The sequence below is a fragment of the Peromyscus californicus genome, unplaced genomic scaffold (genome assembly GCF_007827085.1).
Source record: "Peromyscus californicus insignis strain IS unplaced genomic scaffold, ASM782708v3 Scaffold_19__1_contigs__length_69161282, whole genome shotgun sequence".
Taxonomy (NCBI): domain Eukaryota; kingdom Metazoa; phylum Chordata; class Mammalia; order Rodentia; family Cricetidae; genus Peromyscus; species Peromyscus californicus.
The window spans coordinates 60,623,810-60,642,676 of NW_026294491.1; the positions used below are offsets into that span (position 1 = coordinate 60,623,810).

General features: G+C 50.8%; 2 protein-coding genes across 6 annotated transcripts in view; one reads left to right on the plus strand and one right to left on the minus strand.

Moving 5' to 3' along the window:
• Tmem63b (transmembrane protein 63B) overlaps window positions 1-5,571 on the minus strand; it is a 27,114-nt gene extending 21,543 nt beyond the window's left edge. The window contains exon 1 of one of the 2 annotated variants that reach the window (XM_052745432.1): window positions 5,459-5,571. The gene's annotated coding sequence lies outside the window, so the exon portion shown is untranslated. The remainder of the gene's footprint in view (window positions 1-5,458) is intronic. The other variant, XM_052745433.1, reaches the window with a different exon arrangement.
• Window positions 4,867-18,553, plus strand: Mrpl14 (mitochondrial ribosomal protein L14). Of its 4 annotated transcripts, XM_052745436.1 has the most exons (4): window positions 5,699-5,785; window positions 9,724-9,846; window positions 15,522-15,612; window positions 18,103-18,553. In XM_052745436.1, the coding sequence occupies exons 3-4, from the start codon at window positions 15,542-15,544 to the stop codon at window positions 18,467-18,469; spliced, it is 438 nt and encodes a 145-aa protein (XP_052601396.1). In that variant the 5' UTR covers window positions 5,699-5,785; window positions 9,724-9,846; window positions 15,522-15,541; the 3' UTR covers window positions 18,470-18,553. The 4 variants fall into 4 exon arrangements, with proteins under 4 accessions (XP_052601397.1, XP_052601395.1, XP_052601394.1 ...); XM_052745437.1 differs by lacking the exons at window positions 5,699-5,785; window positions 9,724-9,846 and adding an exon at window positions 4,867-5,120; XM_052745435.1 differs by lacking the exon at window positions 9,724-9,846 and having other exon boundaries at window positions 5,665-5,785; window positions 15,485-15,612.
• Window positions 18,554-18,867: the final 314 nt, after the last annotated feature.

The following is an 18,867-nucleotide window of genomic DNA, read 5'->3' on the forward strand; positions in this document are numbered from 1 at the left end:
GAGGAGGAAAGGAAAGCCAATTGGACCCCTGGGCTCTGGAAATGCTTGGGGACAAAGATGGGCAGGGCCCCAGGGAGGTTCCCAGGCTGGAGAAGTGTGGCTGCAGCACCACACTACCACAGCAGCACAGCCCCACCCGGTCCTACTCAGGGCCCCTGAGGGCCCCTTCTGCTGACAACACGGAAGATCTGCCTGGAGGTGGGTCCCCAGGGAGGAAAGGTAACCAGACAAAGAGAGAATAACAAATCTAGAGGAGGTGACTGGCAGTTTACTAGGAACTGTCTGTCCCTTAGCCCCGCCTGGGGTAACCTAGCAGTCCTGGGGTCTCCCCTTTCCCATTCAAACATCCAACCAAACAGGGTAGGAGCCAGAAGCTCTCTAAGGATGAGAACACAGCACTGTTTGTGTGCTTCTCTTGGTCTAAGAGAATCTTTGCAAAGCCTGCATCAGGATGGAGCAGGGAATAACTCCCCTGCGTGTGTTAGACAGGCTCCTTTTCTGGCCCAAGCTGCCTTTAAAAACACACGAGTTTAATCATTGTAGCAAGGACTATTTATCTAGTGTCCGCTGTTTCAAGAACAACAATATACGGGGCTCCAGAGACGGCTCAGTGTTTGAGAGCACGGGCTGCTCTTGCAGATAACAGGGACTCAGTACCCAGCACCCATATGGCCCCTAACAACTGTCTGTAACTCGATGACATGACACCCTCTTCTGGCCTCTGCTGGTATTGCACCCACATGGTACACAGACATGCATGCAGGCAAAGCACCCCACACATAATCTTTTTAAGATAAACAAAACAAAACAGTAATATACATGACTGTATTTAATCCTCAAACACCCTGTGAGTTGTATCACTGTCATTTGAAGATGTGAGTAGAGGGCTCAGAAAAGTTAAGTACTTTCCCGCTAGGTCTCACTGCAAATAAAATGATGGAGACTTGAATTCAAACCCAAGTCAATTTCTACCCAAGGGTGAGACCCTTCTCAGAGCACACAGATGTTTTGCTGATAGGCCTAGGACAGGTGAAGGTGGACCTCGGCCTCACTCTTCCACTCTGTAACAAAGAGATACCAGCAAGGCTCTCACAGAGAAGTAAAAATGTAACCATGCCAGGGGTGGGGGTGGGGCAGCACTCTGTCTCCCTCTCTTACCAAGGTCTCTATGTAGCCTAGGCTGACCTCCGATTTAAGATCTCTGCATATACCAGGCAATGGTGGCTCACGCCTTTAATCCCAGCATTTGGGAGGCAGAGGCAGGTGAATCTCTGAGTTTGAGGCCAGCCTGGTCTACAAAGTGATTTCCAGGACAGGCTCCAAAAGATACACAGAGAAACCCTGTCTCGAACCCCACCCCCAATCCTCTGCATAATATGGAAGCTTCATAAATACAATGCTAATTATTTGTTCTTGAGGCAGAGAATACAAGGGCAGTTGAGACATGTGTTCAGATGTGTTAACATGCTCATACATGTGTCTGTCTTTCTAGGGAGCTAAGTGACTACACAACACTGTGCAGAAATAAAGGGACTCATGGCCTCTGAGTGGAGGAGTGTGTGTGGGTGTGCCTGGGAGCCTGGGTGTGTAAATATAAGATGCACAGATGCTGAAGCACCAGGACAGGCTAAAGGTGGGTATAGGTACTTTGGGGAGGGAGGCTCCCCTTTTTCCTTTGAGACAAGGTCTCATATATTCTAGACTGGCTTCAGTCTTGCTGTGAAGCTGAGGATGGCCTTAAATTCCTGACCCTCCTGCCTCTACTTCCCAAGTGCTGGGAATCGAACCTACAGCTTCATTCATGCTAAGCAAACACTCTATCCACCAAGCTTAATGCCCAGTCCTGACCTCTCTGACCTCCGGGAACCTCAGTGCCCAACCCATCCCTTGTTTCTAAACTGTTCGAACCCTTTTAAAAAGTGCCATCTTCCCATTCCTATCTTCTCTACTCTGAATGAAGATGGGCCATTCTGGAAGCTTCTACGTGATATGGTTCTGTTAGGGTGCGTGAGAGTTCCCCGGGATGCTTGATAACTGAAGTTACCGGATCTGTTCGTTGCCAATCTTTGTACTGTCACAGAGCAGTATCTGCTCCCAACTACACCGATCTTCCCCTGCACCCAAGGCAAACAGGGCACACCCAGATCACCCATCCATAGGGAGGAAATTGGGACCAGGGAAGGGAATGGAGCCAGGCAAGGTCACAGGGTAGGGAAGGGGTGGAGTTGGGTTAGTGGCTTTGCCTGTCGACAGGGTGACTTCGAGCTCTTAACTGTAGGGGTGGGGCTGTTGGGCTGTGTCATCCAGAGCAACTGCCTTCCAATCCAGCCTAGGGCTGGGAAGCTGAGGAGAGGACAGAAAACTACCTGGAGACAGTAGTAGGAGTCAAAGGTTCTCCCAATGCAGATGTGCCCAGCCAGCTGTGAGCCCATTTCTCTAGTTGGATACTGAAGCTGGCTTTGTAGCAGGATAGGGATGTTAGACCAAGTCAACATTGTCATTTCACTAATAAAAACTGTGTATCACAGGGCAGAAGTTACTTTGTTGTTTTGTTTGCTTGTTTTTTCCTTGTAGAGTTACTGGGAAAGACTTAATTTAGGGTTTGGGATTCTTATACAGGCAGTGAGAAGAGATTAACTTTTTTTTTTTTTTTTTTTTTTTTCAAGACAGAGTTTCTCTGTCTGTCTATCCTGGAACTCGCTCTGTAGACCAGGCTGGCCCCAAACTGATAGAGATTCCCCTGCCTCTGCCTCCCAAGTGCTGGGATTAAAGGCTTGCGCCACCACCACCCAGTGAGATTAACTTTTAATATGAAATCTGGGCCTCACTCTTCCATTCTGTAACAAATAGTATTAATGGCTTTGCCTGGCCTGAGTGGAACTCAGAGAAAGGTAAAAGTGTATCTCTCCAGAGGCAAGCCGCCCTACTCCCCATCTCTTTCCAGAGTCTAGCTATATAGTTTAGGTTTTATTCCAAGTCAAGACTTTCCTGAATGCTGGGGATACAAGCTACCACACTGGCTTATTTTACTTTTATTCTGTGCAAGGCATTACTACCCTAAGCACTTTGGAAATGTTACTATTTGCTACGCCTTGCAACCCCAACAGGCCACTGAGGCACACAGAGAGCAAATAACTTGGGGAAGTCACCCAACCAGCCTGTGATAGATCCAGGGCCCAGGCATTTTGCTGCCCCTGCAAATAGGGAGGCCACTAGCAGGGCTTTGAGGCTGAGGGCTGTTAGCTCCGGCTCTGGAACGCCACACCCTAGACCTGTAGGCTTGCCTTTCCTCTTGCTTATATATAGCTCCTGATCCTTGACTCGGGTTTGTGGGTTCAAGTTCTGAGGCAAGGGTAGAAGGCAGGGGCTCTAGAATGAAATGCACTTGGGTTCTATTCTGGAAAAAGTGCTTAATCAGCTCGGGTCTCAGGTCCTTCACCTGGAAGATGGGGACAACCACTCAGCCCTGTGGCCGCTTGAAAGACGAAATAAGATTAGAAACAAACAAAAGAGTTCAAAGCTCTTAAGAGAAATCCAACCAAACAAAACAAACAGCCACAAGAAGAGACCAGCTGTTGAAAGTCAAGCAGGGGACGCAGGAAGATCAGGAGTTCAAGGCTGGCCTGGGTTAAATGATATCGGATCTCAAACACAACACAAAAACAGCTGTTGTTAACAAGATATAGACTCCAAGAGGTTGCTTTAATGGAGGTAGGCTGGTTAAGAGCAAAATAAAGCATATAATTTCATGATAGGAATTGAACTACTCAGTGGGGGAGTCTGCTTCCTCTACATTAAGGACTCTGTCACTGAGTCCCAGAATGTACCCCATCCACCTGCATTAGGCAAGGTGGGGCACCAGAGGTGACTGGTAGGTCAGGAAGTTCAGAGAAGTGAACCCATTACTATTGATCAACCGTCAGGCAGCCTGCCAGGCTCTTTACCTGCATCACACTATCGGATCCCAAAGCTACACCTCGGAAGGAGGTGGTGGTAACCAATCACACTTTTAAATAGAAACAGAGGCTCCGATGGTTAAGTAACTTGTCAAGGTCACACGGCTCAAGAACAGCACGGCTAGGATTCGAACCCAGGCTTCTGTCAGTTTGTTGTGGTTGGAAGGAACTTGTATGATGTCCAAAAAGGGGTTCTTAGCTACTTATCACCCATCTTCTGCCTCAAAACATCCCCACCCACCTACTCACTCACTCATTGGCTGCACTGGATGAACTAACAGCAGGCCCCAGCATGTGCTACCTGGGGCATGCCAGGGCGTAGACCCTCTGGTACCCCGGAGGACAAAAGTGCTGCCAGCATACCCCCCACCTGAGCCTGGCAGCCACTCCCCTTCCCCTGCTCTCAAGAATCTGGAAGGCAGAGGGCTGTGGGACCCTCTTCAGGAGGTGCTGGGCACATTCTCATTCACCCCGGACTACTGCAGACCGGGAAGGAGGCTACAGGGTCAGGGAGCGGGAGACCCAAGCCCCCCTGGGCAATGGGTCCGCCAGACCTCTGACAAGGGGACCAAGGCTGGTGGCAGCACACAGCCCCAAGGGCAGCCAGCCCCTCTGACCTCTCTTCCCCACTTCCCAGGCCTCCTTCATTTTTCTGGGTAACCCAACGACAAGCTTTGGGACAGTCCGCACCAGGCGGTCAAGACAGCCGGGAGGGACAAAGCGCGCCCCCTCCCCCTCAGCAGGGCCTTTGCCTACTCCGGATTCGCGTCTGAATCTTCTCCCCACCGCACCCTCCAACGCAGGCCGGGGCGGCTCATGAATGAACTGCTCTGTGTGGGGCGCAAGAGAGGACATGCTCCCGGGGCCAGCCGTCCTCTCCCAGCCGGCACACCAGTCCCCACCAGGGCCAGGGCCAGCCACCCGTCAGGTGCCAGGACCCTCGAGCCCTCCCCTTTGCCCAAGCCTGGACCCCTTGTTCGAGGCCAGCTTCGTCCCCAGCAACAAGAGAAAGAATAAAAAGAGACCGAGGGCATTGGACTTGGCGACCCCAGAATGCAAAACTCGGGGGCGGAGGCGGGTGGTTCCCTTCAGCGGCGCCGGCGGCTGGGGAGCAGCTGGGACCCGAGGAGGGCCGCGCAGGGGCCGCGCACCTGGATGGGGCAGGTGGGACGAGAGTAGCACTCAAGGGCCGGGACAGAGGGGGTCCCACCCCTTGGGATATCCCAGCGGGGCGGGGGCAGAGGACGGCGCACATCTGGAGCCCCGACAAGGGTGGAAGGACTCACATCTGGCCAGGGACGGTGCGGGTATGGGGACAAAGCGTGCCTCCCTTGGGTCCCGCGGGGCCTGGGCACCTCTGGGTCCCGCAGGAGGTGGAAAGGAGGGGACGCGCAGCTGAGTCCGGGTGTTTTTTTTTTGTTTTTTGTTTTTTCCTTCCTTGGGGTGGTAGTGGGATCCTGTGCTCCAAGTAAGGGGTGCTGGGGAGGGGTCCGCGTACTCACCCCCAGGCGCAGACTCGGCTCCGACTCGGGAGCCCCGGCTCCGGGCGGGGCGGGGCTGGGGCGGGGGAGGGGGAGTCGCCGGGCGGCTTGAGCTCAGGGCTCCTGCGGCGGCCGCGGCAGCGCGTGGGGGAGGGGGAGCAGGAGGAGGGAGGGGAGCCCGGGGGCGGGGCTCCCGACGGGCCCGCCCCCCACGCCGCACACGTAGAAAGTGCGCGCGCACTCACGGAGCGCGCACTCACGGAGCGCCCCCCAGCGCGCAGGCGCAGGGTGCGGGGTGGGGCTTGACGTGCAGGTTTCGTGGCGGGAGATTCCCTGGCAGCCAACGCGGTATGATGGGGGCTCAGGGGCCACCTTGTTCCCGTCGCGGAGCTTCTCCTTCCTCTTTCTTCTCTGCCGTAGGGGAGGCGCTCTCGGGGAGGGGTGAGGACAAGCCATACTGGGCCCAGGGTCAAGTGAGAGGGGTCCCCCCCACTTCGCGAGGCCTCAGAGCTGGACCCTCTAGCCTCCTATTTGCCCAGGCTGCATGGTGCACGCCGCTTCCGCGCCTCCCACGCCCCCTCGATGCGCTCCCCTGCTTACCCCGGTCAGGGAGGTGGAGCCTCGGGGAATGGGAGCTGCGGTCTAGCCTGGACCAAGTAACTTAGGTCGGTTGCTCTGGCGTGTCTCCTGCAGTTTATCTGCTCCTCCTTCTCCCACTGGGTCTGGAGATGAGTTTGCTGGAAGCTTCTTCAGTGTAAAGAGGGAGTCCTTGCTTTCGCCTGTGGCAGGCAGAATTGCTCCTCAGGTCCAGGGGATTCCCTGCTTTCTCGGTTCACCAAAGACCTCACCTAGCAGGGGTTAATTCTGGGACGATGGAGAGGCGGACCGCCTCTTTTCTGTATGTCACCACACAAATCACGATCACAAAGACAGGACAAACACCACCTGTTTAATTGCGGGTTCTTAAAGGGAACAGAAGGAAATACTGCTTTTCACTGTGCGTAGTAAGTGAGCTTTGCCACGCTGAGACGTTAAGGGACAGATTATGTAGCGGTCACAAGAGCTGAGACGGAGTCACCTTGGGTTGCTTGGGAAATGCTGGCACCTAGGGCCTTGAGTCACGACTGGACACTGCCTATCCTGGTCAGTGTGTCTGCTGTATTTGGATATTCAGCTGCCTGTTTGTAGCTGTAAGGTTCGGTCTGTTGAAGTGTCTTTCAAACACTCCCATGAGTGACTTGAAAATCAGTTTAGTAGATCATGGCCATCGTGTGTGTGTGTGTGTGTGTGTGTGTGTGTGTGTGTGTGTTGCACTTAGAGTAGGTATTGTGTGTTGGGACAAAGGCACACTGTATTAGGTGTTTTATACTGTTTGTGTCATAGAGAAGTTTGGAAAAGCATTGATCTTTGTATGCCTCTCGATTTCCTCGGCTTGAGCTTTCAGTCAGTTTAAATCTTCTGAAGTTGCAGTTGGTGAGTGGCTAGCAGTGGGGCTTGCCTGTCTAGACGTAGGCAGGTGTTCAAGGCCATCCTCAGCTGCTTTGGAAGTTTAAGGCCGGCTTGAGATTGCCTGAGACCCTGTCTCAACAAAACCAAACCAACATACAAAAATCCAAACCCTTCCCAAACTATGAGAATTTTGTTGGAGGTAAGGGAAAGAAGATGGAGGTGAGGTTGTCACTGTAGACAGCTTAGTGGCAGAAGCCTGTAGGTCTGGGTTCTGAGAAGTTGTGTTGTAGTAAACAGTTCTTGGTGAAAAAGGATCAGTTATAATGTTTTGGTGTTACCCATTTTACCCACAGGGGTTCTTGGATGTGTCAAAAGTCCCAGAGGACTTTTTACATACCGTCTTGATTTGGATATCCCTGGAACAACAAAATTCACTGACAGTGGGTATCTGGAAAATGGAAATGGAGGCCATGCTAACTTGGTTTGGGGACTTCTAGGGATCACTGGAAGATGTTTCTAGAATTTGACTATTTTAAAAAACAATACAAGTGTGAATCTGAACCTCTGTGGGAGTCCAGCCCCCACACTTATTTACCCCAGGGACTCTTGAGGGATGAGGGATGAGAGACTTAGTTAGAAATAGAGGGAGAGAAAAAACACAGGATAGACCCAGGTGGGCCTGGATCCTTATCCAAACGGGCCCAGAACTGTATTCCAAAGGTCTATTTATAACAATGCCAAGGGGTGGAGCAAAAGGCCTCCCCCTTGCTAGTTAGACCCTTACAAACACCTGGTACCCAGGCCCATGGTCCAGTCAACCTCCCATGCAGTCCTGCTGGGTACAGCCACTAGGAAACCTAGGCTCCAACCAACCTCTGGGTTCCTCAGGCCATTTCTCAGTTGTCTGTTGTCTGAACACAGTGGCTAGAATCTTAGATGATGCAAAAATCCTCCCTCACCCCCATACAGGAATTTTCTGTGCAGCCCTGTCTGTCCGGAACTCACTCTGTAGACCAGGCTGGCCTTAAACTCAGAGATCCACCTGCCTCTGCCTCCCAAGTGCTGGGATTAAAACAAAAGTCCTGTGAAGATTACCTTGGTTTGCTCCTGTGTTGTTTGACTGTCACAGGTGGATCTGCCCAAATGTGTTTTCAAGTTGTTCGTTACTTGGTTCTGTGGGAACTTGGGAAGGCCTCAAGAAGTCAGATTATAGTTTAACCTGTATTTATTTGTTTGTTTATGTGAGACCTTGGCTCACATAGCCCAGACTGGCCTCAGACTCATGATCCTTCTGTCTCTGCCTCCAAAGTGCTGGGATTAAATGGGTGCACCTCCATACCTGACTCCCTCCATACCCGACTCCATTCTTCCATTTTAGAGGTTGAAGGTTTATCTGATATAATTTTACAGGTATGTTAACAATGATCGTCAGTGTTCAAGAAAGGATTGTGATTCAGGGCTCATGGTATTGTTCTGAGTCACGAAATGTGCTGACCTAGAAGGAGAGGTCAGTAGCTTATTATTCATTAGGGAATCAGGGTGGAAGGCCCCCCATCAAAAAACTTAAAAATCATGTCTGCCCTTGCAAAGTCAGGAAATACTTTCCTGTGTCTCCTCCTGAGAAGCACTTTGAGGATTTGAGATGAAGGAATTGGTGCTGCCTTGTGAAGGAGGAATGAGCCAGGAAACAAGCTACCTACTCTGGACCAGAAGGATTCCCCAGGTGGTCCCTCACCCAGGCAGCTCTGCTCTACCCAACGACCCCACTTGTCCACAAGTCATTGAGACCTGGAGAAGTGGCTTAAAGGTCACTGACATATCCGAGAGATGAGTTCTGCCAGGAACATTTCCTCTTTTGTTCTAACCTTGCTATCCCACATTCCTCTGGCTCCCTGACTTCTTCTCCCTGGTTTCTTGCCACTGGCTCAGTTAAGTCCTCATAGAAAGTTAAGCCTAAGATTAAAAACTGTGGACCAAGCTGATAAATGGGTTGTTCAGTGGCAGCTGTAGAAGAAATAGATCTTCATATTGTTGAAGGGAGCTGTGCTCCTTGGTAGTAGTGCTGTGAAAACTCACACCTGGGTAGAGTCAAATCGGCTTCTGTTTGCCCTGGGCTGTGCTGGGTGTGGTTATTACTATTGTTGTTATTGTTATTATTATTGACAGGATTTTACTATGTATTCCTGGCTAGCTTGGAATTCAGTATGTAGACCCGGCTGGTCTTGAACTCACAGAGATCCACTTCTCTCTGCTCCCAAGTGCTGGGATTACAGGCATGCACCACCAAGCCTGGCCTTAGTTGTTTTGTTTTCTTTTGGAGACAGTCTAATTTAACTCAGGCTGGCCTTGAACCTCTACGTAGCTGATGTTGGACTTGAACTCTTGATGTTGGCCTTGAACTCTTTATCTTCCTGCCCTGCCTCCCCGGTATTGGGATCACAGGTGTGCACCACCACAACAAAGGCAGCTTTTTATTTCTTGAGTTTTTAAAAACGTGTGCCAGCCTATGTGTGTGTGTGTGTGTGTGTGTATCCACACATACACACACACACACACACACACACACATACATAAATGTGTGTGTTGTGCTTGGTTTTGGTGAAGTTTTTTAGTGGGTAGACTGTATCTGAGCCATACTCCTGTCCTACAGGGCGTATGGGTAGGAAGTTTGAGCTCTGGTCTGGACTTGGTTGCCTTCTTACCTGGGAGGGGTGACAAGCAGTAGTACCATTTCTGACTTGGTTCATCCTCCTGCAAGATGATGCAAGTCCTCAGCTGGTCCAGCCTCTTACACTTGCCTGTTCTTATTTGTTTTTCTGTTTCCTTTGGGTGCCTAGGAATGAAATCATCAAAGAAAGCACTCTGGTGTGGATACTTTGAGAATTGCAACATATCAGACTTGTGTGAGGTTAAACTGTGTACACAAAGTAAACTTCCTGAAAGAGAATGAGAATCCGCAGGTAGGGAAACAGTAACAAGTGTTTAAGCAACAAATACAAGTATTTGTTGGTCTAGAATGATGGGAAGGGTCTTTTTCTGATTCTTCAAAGTGCCCAGGCCTTTGCTTTTTTCCTGCTATACATTTGATTTATTTTTGGAGACAGGGTCTCTGTAGGGGAAGCTGGCCTGGAGTTCCCAGCTGGCCTTGAACTAAAAGTGACTCTCGTGTTTCTCGGTCCTCCTGGCCCTGGTACTAGAAATTGAACCCGGGACATCAATGCAGGCCAGACAAGTGCCTCTGCCTTCAGAGTGCTGGGATTGAAGGTGTGTGCCACCAGGCCTGGCTTGGAAACAATGTATGGGTCTGTGATACTCAGTATATGGCGGCATACTTGTGTAGAGGGCTGCTCTGCTGGTTACTTTGTATAATTCAGCACCAAGTAATACCTGGAAAAAGATGGCTGAGCAAGGCAGCAACATGCTTAAGTGAAAGTCTGAGCAACTAAGTCTGCTACCCAGAACCCATGTAAAGGTGGAAGGAGGGATCTGACCCCATAATTGCCCTCTGCATGTGCACCATGGCACTCATAATAACAGATAAATGGCAACAGATACTGGGGCTTTCTTTTCTGACAAAGCATACCAAGCGCAGATGCTTCCTTACTTAATTGCTCTTCTAGCCCTTAGTTTGAAAACTACCTACCCCCCTAAAAAAAGAAAAGAAAGCTAGCTCAAGATGAATCCCCTAAATCAGTGGTTCTCAACGTTCCTAATACTGCAACCCTTTAATACGGTGCTGACCCCCAATCATAAAATTATTTGTTACTACTGCATAACTGTAATGTTGCTACTGTTATAAATGGTAAATATCTGTGTTTTTCCAGTGGTCTTAGGTGACCCCTGTGAAAAAGTCGTTTCACCCACCAGGGGTCGAGACCCATAGGTTGAGAACCATTGCTTTTCTTTTTTTTTAATTGTGGTGACCCCCAACCATAAAATTTTTATTTTTTCTATTATCAGCTTGATACAGTACAAATTCTTATCCTAATAGTGAAATGTTTCACTGAAGCTTGCCCAGTGATGGAGTAAAACCAAAACTTATTATAAGTCACAGTCACCCTAGGGTCCCCCCTCCTATGTAGCCTCCCTGGTTCTGTCTGTGGGTTGCAGTCTGATTGAGAACCACTGCTCTTAAACATCCGCCGTCTGGGTGCATGAGAAAAGTCAAAACACAAAAGCTCACAGAACGTGGAAACTGGGCTCCACATTGAACTGTAAGTCAGTTCTGTCCACTTGACGATTCCTGAGCGGTAGTCGTGTGTCAGTGGCTCTCCACCCTAGAGTACTAAGCAGGGCAGGTACTGGGCCTGCCTCCATGAAGCATGCATTCCAGTGGGACGTGCATGTGATAAGGCTAGTGGACACCTCACCAATGTGTCTCTGCAGCACAGTGGAGAGTTAGTTGAGTCTTGATGGGAAAGGGGCATGCCTCTCAGACCTATTAAATCATCTCCACCCTGCCCTGTGAAGGAGAGGTTGTGATTCACACTCTGAAATGGGAAGATAGTGATCGGAGTTGACCAGGAAATCACATGAAAGGCTGCCTCTGGCCCTGGAATCTTCCAAAAAACCTGACTCCATCTGAATGTGAGTGTTATAAAGGAAAAAATACTGAGGACTGCCTGGGCAAACACAAGGCTAAGGAAGAGACCCAGCATTCTGTGTGCCCAGGTCTGCCGAGCCTCAGGTCCTGGGTCTGCAGGATGGACTCATGCTAGCAGAGAATGTAAAGGCTTCTCAAGAGTTTCTTTGACGTCCATTGCTTTCCTGTAGCTCCGGAGCAGTTATTGAGTGATGTGGACATTGTCCCTACTAGACTGGGAGATGCTTCCAGGGGTCTGCAGACAAAGCGTGGACTTCCCCCACCACTACACCACGTTGTCAGCAGGGAACTCCTAGAGGGGTTGCCTGTGGGGTTCCCGTGTCTCATGGAGGGGCGTGGGGGATGGGGTGGTGGTGGTAAACAACTAATTCATTCATTGCACTCCTACTGTTTTTTGGGACTTGAGATCTTTTCCCAGTATGGGAGAAGCAGTTGTCTTTTGAGGAATAAGGCATGTAGGTGAGGTCTGTGACTGCCTTAGGGCCACAGGAAACTGCTAAGTCAACTGGGGTTGAGGTCAGAGATTACAGTCACTGTAAGAGTGAGAGTAACCATGGCCTTAAGAAAGTCAAAGTCTTTCCTGGAGGCATGACCCCTGTGCTTGAGTACAGAGTCCCTGCCTTCCCATTTCCTGTGGTCATCTGAGATGTCCTTCTAAGTTCCTGAATTTGGGGTAGTAAGTAGCAAGGAGTAGAATGTGAAGGGACATCCAGAATTACCCCAAAACTGGACCTAATGGCCTGGTATCATAGGCCTGTGATCCCAGCAACCTCAGAAGCTGAGACTGAAGGATGCCAAGTTCAAGGCATGTCTGGGCAGTTAAATGAGGCTGTATCTTTGTGGTAGAGGGCTTGCCTAGCATTTTTGAGGCCCTAGGTTCAATTTCTGGCTTGGCAGAATCAGTCTCGGGCTGAGATGTGGCTCAGTGGTAGATCACTGTCCTAGCATATGCAAGGGTCGATCCCCTCAGCATACTGAACATTATCTCAGTGCCATTTCCATCAGCACGGGATACAGGGGTGTCCCCGTGTAGATGGGGCTGCAGCTCACTTGGAAAAAATGGCTTGGGACCAGGTCAGACTTAGTAGGCAGAGAGGGGCATGGGTCACAGGACCAGCTGAAAGCAGGTGCTAAGTGGAGGCCTGGGCCCGTTGTTTAGTAGTTAGAAAGATCAACTGTGTGGGCTGCATTCGATTCATTTTGAATGTCAAAGGAGTCCCTTTCCTCTGGGAGCGAGCCTGAAGGCCTGCTGGCATCAGATGGCACAGCGTGGTTGGGGTTGAAGGTGCAGGCTGACTGCCCTTCAGAGCTGTGGTGGTTTTGTACCATTTTTAGTTGTGATTAGAGCGTGAGCCCTTCTTGCTGCCTACACTACAGATTGTCTTCAGAACTTAGATGGGGCCTGCGATGTCACTCAGCTATGCAGCGCTTGACAGGCTCAAGGTGCTGTGTGCAATCCCAGCACCACAGAACACAGCCAAAGTTTTGGGTTGGATTGAAGAGAATCCTCTTCACTTGGTATTTCAAGTCATTCAGCAGGCAGGGAGGTGTCTGTGAATCAAGTGGACATGTAATGCCGTTTTTTGTTTTTTTGTTTGTTTGTTTTTAAGTTTTTGAGATGGAGGTCTATCTATATCACCCTGGCTATCCTGGAACTTGCTATGAGACTAGGCTGGTCTCAACCCCTGCCTCTGCCTCCTGAGTGCTGGGATGGAGGCATGTACCAGCACACCAGGCAGATGTCAGTATTCTTGATGGAAGTAGAGCGTGTGAACAGTTGGAGAAATACTTGAGGTTGCCATAGCGGACTAGTGTGGTTCAGATTTCAGCCTTGTTACTCCTCACTGTTGCCTCGGTCAAGTTACTTCTCTGGCCTCGTGTGTGTGTGTGTGTGTGTGTGTGTGTGTGTGTGTGTGTGTGTGTGTGTAAGACAATGAGGTCAGTAAAGGTGTGCACTGCACAGTGATGTTTGAGATGACTTTATCTGTAACCACCACAGCAAAGGTTCATCAAGAAAACAGGGACCCAACAACTCAAAGCCTGAGGGGTGCCGAGGGACGTCCTGAGGCCGTGGCTGGTGTGGTTCTGGTTCTGACCTTGACTGGTTGTGGGGCTCTGTCTAGTGCTCCGTGTCCCTCAGTTTCCTCCTCTATCCCATGAGATGGGAAGAGGAAGAGAGCCGATAGGCATGGGGCGTCCAGCCTGTGCTGGGTGCTCTGCATAGCTCGCTTGCCCAGGATCTTCGCGTTAGTAAAGCTGGTCTCTTCCGTTGTCTCTGTGTGTCCAGTGCTCAGGGTTGCCTAGGTTAGCTGCCAACTGCTGCACGTTTTCTGTTCATGGAGTGGGCCAGCACTTCACAGACGTCCCAAGGAGAACACTGGGTGATGGGATTTGAGGCTAGGCGCTAAGTGACGGGCATTTGTGGAATGCCCAGGTATTTCTGTGGAAGTGACTGGTGAATTCTCTCCCACCTTTATTAAATAGTCTTATCTGAGGCAGGCGTGTGGAAGCCTCCCTAGGCAGAGCTGTGTGTCAATACTCCAGTGCACAGAACAGCTCTGGGGCTCTTCAGTGGTGCCCTCTGCGGCCAGGTGTCTGGGTGGAAGAGCCGGCCTGCTTACAGCTGGGATCCCCGTCGGTTGGTGGCAGGGTTTTCCTTGTCATGACGCAGCGATGCTCGTGCCCTGCGGGACCTGTTGACTTCTGTGTTACCAAGTTCTGTGAACTGGACTCCTGACTCCAAGGTGCTGTAGCTCTGTCTCCTGTCTGTGGAAGTTTTTCCATGCCACAGTGCTGTGGGGGAGACTCACCCAAATATAGACTGGTCAGTGCCTTGGCAAGGGCGGCTTTGGCTCTACTTTGCCGACCTTGGGCTCTACAGGTGTCCTGGCGTTCATATTTGGGCGAAGGGTGATACGTGACAGGTGACTTTGGAAGCTGCTTAGATCATTGACATTTGTACCCCCCTTTCAGCACTATGGATTGGACGCAAGGTGTGTGTAAGCACACTACCACTGAGCTATATTCTCAACCCTTTTAAAAATTTATTTTGTTTCATGTGTACCAGTGTTTGCCTACATATATGTAGATCACAACATGTGTACCTGGTTCCCAAAGAGGCCAGAGGGATGCCTGACCCCTGGAGCGGGAGTTACAGACAGTTGGGAGCCACCGTGTGGGTGCTGGAACCTGAACCCAGGTCCTCTGCAAGAGCGGCTAGTGCTCTTAACCGCTGAGCCATCTCTCCAGCTCCAAATTTTGTTTTATCTTTTTTTGGTTTTGTTTTTCCAGACAAGGTCTCACTGTGTAGCTGGCTGTCTTGGAACTCTCTCTGTAGACTAGGCTGACCTCGAACTCATAGAGATCCGCCTCCCTCTGCCTCTCACTGGGATTAAAGGTGTGCACCACCACCACCTGGCTTGTTTTGTCTCTTAATTTCTTTGAGACAGGGTCTCATGTAGCCCAGGCTGGCCCAGAGCTCACTACATAGCACAGGTCTTGAACTTTTCATCCTCCAGCTTCAGTGTGCTGGGATTACCGGTGTGAGCCACCATACCTGGCTTAACAGTTTTAATACAGGATCTTGGTAAATTACCCTGGCCAACCTAGAACTCTCTCTGTAGTCTGGCCAGGTGTGGAATGTGGTCCTCCTGCCCAGACTAACTGAGATTGCAGGCCTTGCTAATGTGCTTTCTCCAGGGTGCTGAAGTGGGTTTCGGAGGGCACGAAGGTGTCAAGGTGTTCAGTTTGGGGGCCTCTTGGGAAGTTGTGGCTAGCTCGGGGGTGCTGAAGGACTCCTGTATAGGGCTGTCAGCATTCTTTCTGCTGGTCTGTTACAGTAGAACTGTTGAGGGCCAGCCCAGCTGACCCCCGTGGGAATGTGACTCAGCAGAACTGGGAGCTGGAGTTGTGTCTAATCATCGTGTAGCATCCAAACACTAAGATTCGTAGTTAGTGACTAATGAACTTGTGCTTCCGTGTCCTCTTCCACACAGGTCCCCGTGTAAACAGGCTCTGTGCCCTCTCCTGCAGGTTTGCCGTCTGGGGACCCCATGGCTGTCCTCACTGCGCTCTGGGGCCCCTTTGCCCACGCCAGCAGAGCATTCGGCCAGCGCTGCTTCAGGTAATGCTTGACGTCTTGTTCTTAAGTGTCCCTGGGTAAGCCTGCTGCCCTGACTGGATCCTGTGGTGACTAGAATGGGAGAGGAGACTCAGGGAGGTGTCATGGGCCAGCCAGAGCTGGGATTTGGTCAGCACAGGGAAGGGCTAGGACAGACGTGCAGATTCTATCTTGGGTGCAGGAAAGCCTGGCCTGTGATGGAAGCTGTCTTCAGTCCTTGCCAGTTCCTTAGAGTCACAGCTCTTGATCCTGTCTGTCATTCCCAGGGCTTTAGAACACCTTACATTAAAAAACAAAAAAATCACTCTGTGTGTGTGTGTGGTGTGTGTGTGTGTGTGTGTGTGTGTGTGTGTGAGAGAGAGAGAGAGAGAGAGAGAGAGACAGACAGACAGACAGACAGAGAGAGAGAGAGAGAGAGAGAGAGATTTGGGCATGCAGGTATCACGGTACACATTTGGAAGTCAGAGGACAGCTTGCAGAAGTTGCTTCTCTCCGCAGTGTGACTCTTAGGGATCCAACTCAGGTCGTTGGGCTTGGCGGCAAGCACCTTTGCCTGCTGAGCCGGCTTACTGACCCCAAACTTTTCTTTTCTTTTCTTCTCTTTCTTTCTTTTTTGGAGACAGGGTTTCTCTGTGGAGCCATGGCTCTCCTAGAACTAGCTCTGTAGACCAGGCTGGCCTTGAACTCACAGAGATCCGCCTGCCTCCCAAGTGCTGGGATTTAAGGTGTGTACCACCCCAAACTTTTTTTTTTTTTTTTAAAGATTTATTTATTTTGCCTGCATGTGTCCCTGCAGGCCAAAAGAGGGCACCAGATCTCATTACAAGTGGTTGTGAGTCACCATGTGGTTACTGGGAATTGAACTCGGGACCTCTGGAAGAGCAGTCGGTGTTCTTAACCACTGAGCCATCTCTCCAGCCCCCAAACTTTTTGATTTTCATGTGCTTCATTTATGGAGTTTCACTCTAGAGCTGTAGCAGGCCTGGATATGTCCATGTAGACCAGGCTGGCCATCTTCCCTCTTCTGCTTCCTGAGCACTAGGGTTTCAAGTGTGGGCTACCAGCCGTCTGCTTTACTCTTTGATTTTCAGACACGATCTCACTAAGTTCCCCAAGCTGGCCTTGAACTCCGTGGCCCACATTGACCTTGAACTTGCCATCTTCGTGCCCAGTCTCTGGCAGGATTGTAGTCTTGCATCACAAAACACGGCAAAATTATTCTTTAATCACAAAATCGCACCGTTCTTGTCAGCACATGCTTCTGTACCAAGCCAAGACGGCCCCACCCCAGCCGCAGCGCCTTCCCCTTTGAGATCCCGTGCGACCCATCTTTACTGCATCCTCAGAGATGAGTGGGAATGGCTTCCAGTGCAGAGCAGTTCCCAAGGCAGGCCTCAGAACGAGCTGTGAAGCCGCTGACTCTAAGAAGAGCTGAGAACGGGGAGGTGGCCCAGCAGGAATGGTGGCTGCCACAGGCCTGGTGACCTGCGTGGGTTCCATCCCTAGGACCCACGTGGCGGAAGGCGAGTACCAGCCCCTGTAAGTTGTCCTCGGACCTCCACACGTGTGTACCTGTGCACACACAAAGTAAAGAAAAGGAGTTTTTAAAGTGAACACGATGAGTATAATAGTAGAGCGGCGAGCGGTTTGGTGAGTGCTTGTCAGATCTGAGAGAGCTGTCAAGGAAGGAGGTAAAGGCACCTAGACAGGGAGTTTGTGAGGACCAGTGGCCAGACTGGATCTGCTAGAAATAGCGTTCTGTTTCTGGAAAGGAACGGGTCTGGGGGGTAGTGTGCTGCAAGCCGTAGCTCCGTCTTCCCCCTTTGGAGGCTAAGGCAGGAGGATCACTTGCTGTCAGGAGTTTGGGCAACCTAGAAGACCCATCTCCACGGGCAAAGCCAAGCCCCTTTGCTAGCATTACAAAGTTGTTGCCTGGACAGTGTCTAGTTTCTGCCGTGTTGTGTCAGGGATCCCTCAACCAGAGTCTCCGGGTTCCAGACTCCATGAGAGCAGGGTAGGGCTGCACCTGGGGAAGCAGGTTCTGCAGGATTGGCAGGGGTGAGGCTGCCTGTAGAGATTCCTTTAGCTCTCCTCGCCCTGCAGAAAGCAAAGGCTGCGGGTGAAGTAGTCCATGAAGTTTGTTGTCGGAGAAAAATAGGAATCTTGACACCCAGTAGAAGCTCTTAGTTTATGAAAGCGGGTCTCACTGAGGAACACAGGCTGGCCTCAAGCCTTGATCCTCCTGCCTCAGCTTCTCAAGTGCTGGGATTGCAGGTGTATGCCAGCACACTGTCTGAGATGTTCTCAGTTATAAGGAAATCAGTAGTTAAGGCTTCACAAACCCCTGACTTTATTTTGGGTCCTGGGTCATCCCTGCTCAGCATGCACATGCGTGTCTATGCATGTGGCTAACGTGCACCTTCCGGCTCTCTGAGACCTGTGCCCTGTGGCCCAGAGAGGTCCGTGTCACAGATTCTTTTTCTCTCTCTCTAGCACCTCTGGGAGCCTCGGTGCCATCCAGAAGATGACTCGGGTGCGTGTAGTGGACAACAGTGCCCTGGGAAACACCCCATACCATCGGCCGCCTCGATGCATCCACGTCTATAACAAGAGTGGGGTGGGCAAGGTAGGCGATCAGATTCTGCTGGCCATCAGGGGGCAGAAGAAGAGAGCACTCATTGTGGGGCATCGCATGCCTGGATCCCGGATGACTCCAAGGTTTGACTCCAACAACGTGGTCCTCATCGAGGACAATGGGAACCCTGTGGGGACTCGAATTAAAACACCTATCCCATCCAGCCTTCGCAAGAGGGAAGGCGAGTATTCCAAGGTGTTGGCCATAGCTCAGAACTTTGTGTGAGCAGAGCGGCTCTGAGCCATGCAGGCGTCCCTTCACACTGGTGACATGTCCTGGAACAGAATAAATGTTTTAATGTGTGTTTTCTTCCTGTGCTGTCTGAGCTGTAGTCGTGAGGTGGGTAACAGAGCAGTTGAACGCTGGTCTCCTCCCTAGACCCCAGGGATGCTCTGGGCTTGCTTTTACAGCCGACAGCCTTGCGTCCATGCAGTGATTCAGTGCCTGTTTCTCTTCTCTTCACCTGTCCATCTCCTTGTGGGGAGTAAGGACTCTTAGTTTTTTTAAAAGAACCTTATCAACTCTCAAAGTGTTTTGTTTAAGATACTGTGGGGTTGGAGAGGTGGCTGCTCTTCTATTCCCAGCACCCATATGGAGGCTCGCAACCTTCTGGAACTACAGTT

Coding starts and splice junctions, on each gene's coding strand:
- Mrpl14 (XM_052745437.1), top strand. CDS start 15,542: ATGGCTGTCCTCACTGCGCTCTGGGGCCCCTTTGCCCACGCCAGCAGA. Junction 15,613..18,102: donor TTCGGCCAGCGCTGCTTCAG/GTAATGCTTGAC, acceptor CTCTCTCTCTAG/CACCTCTGGGAGCCTCGGTG.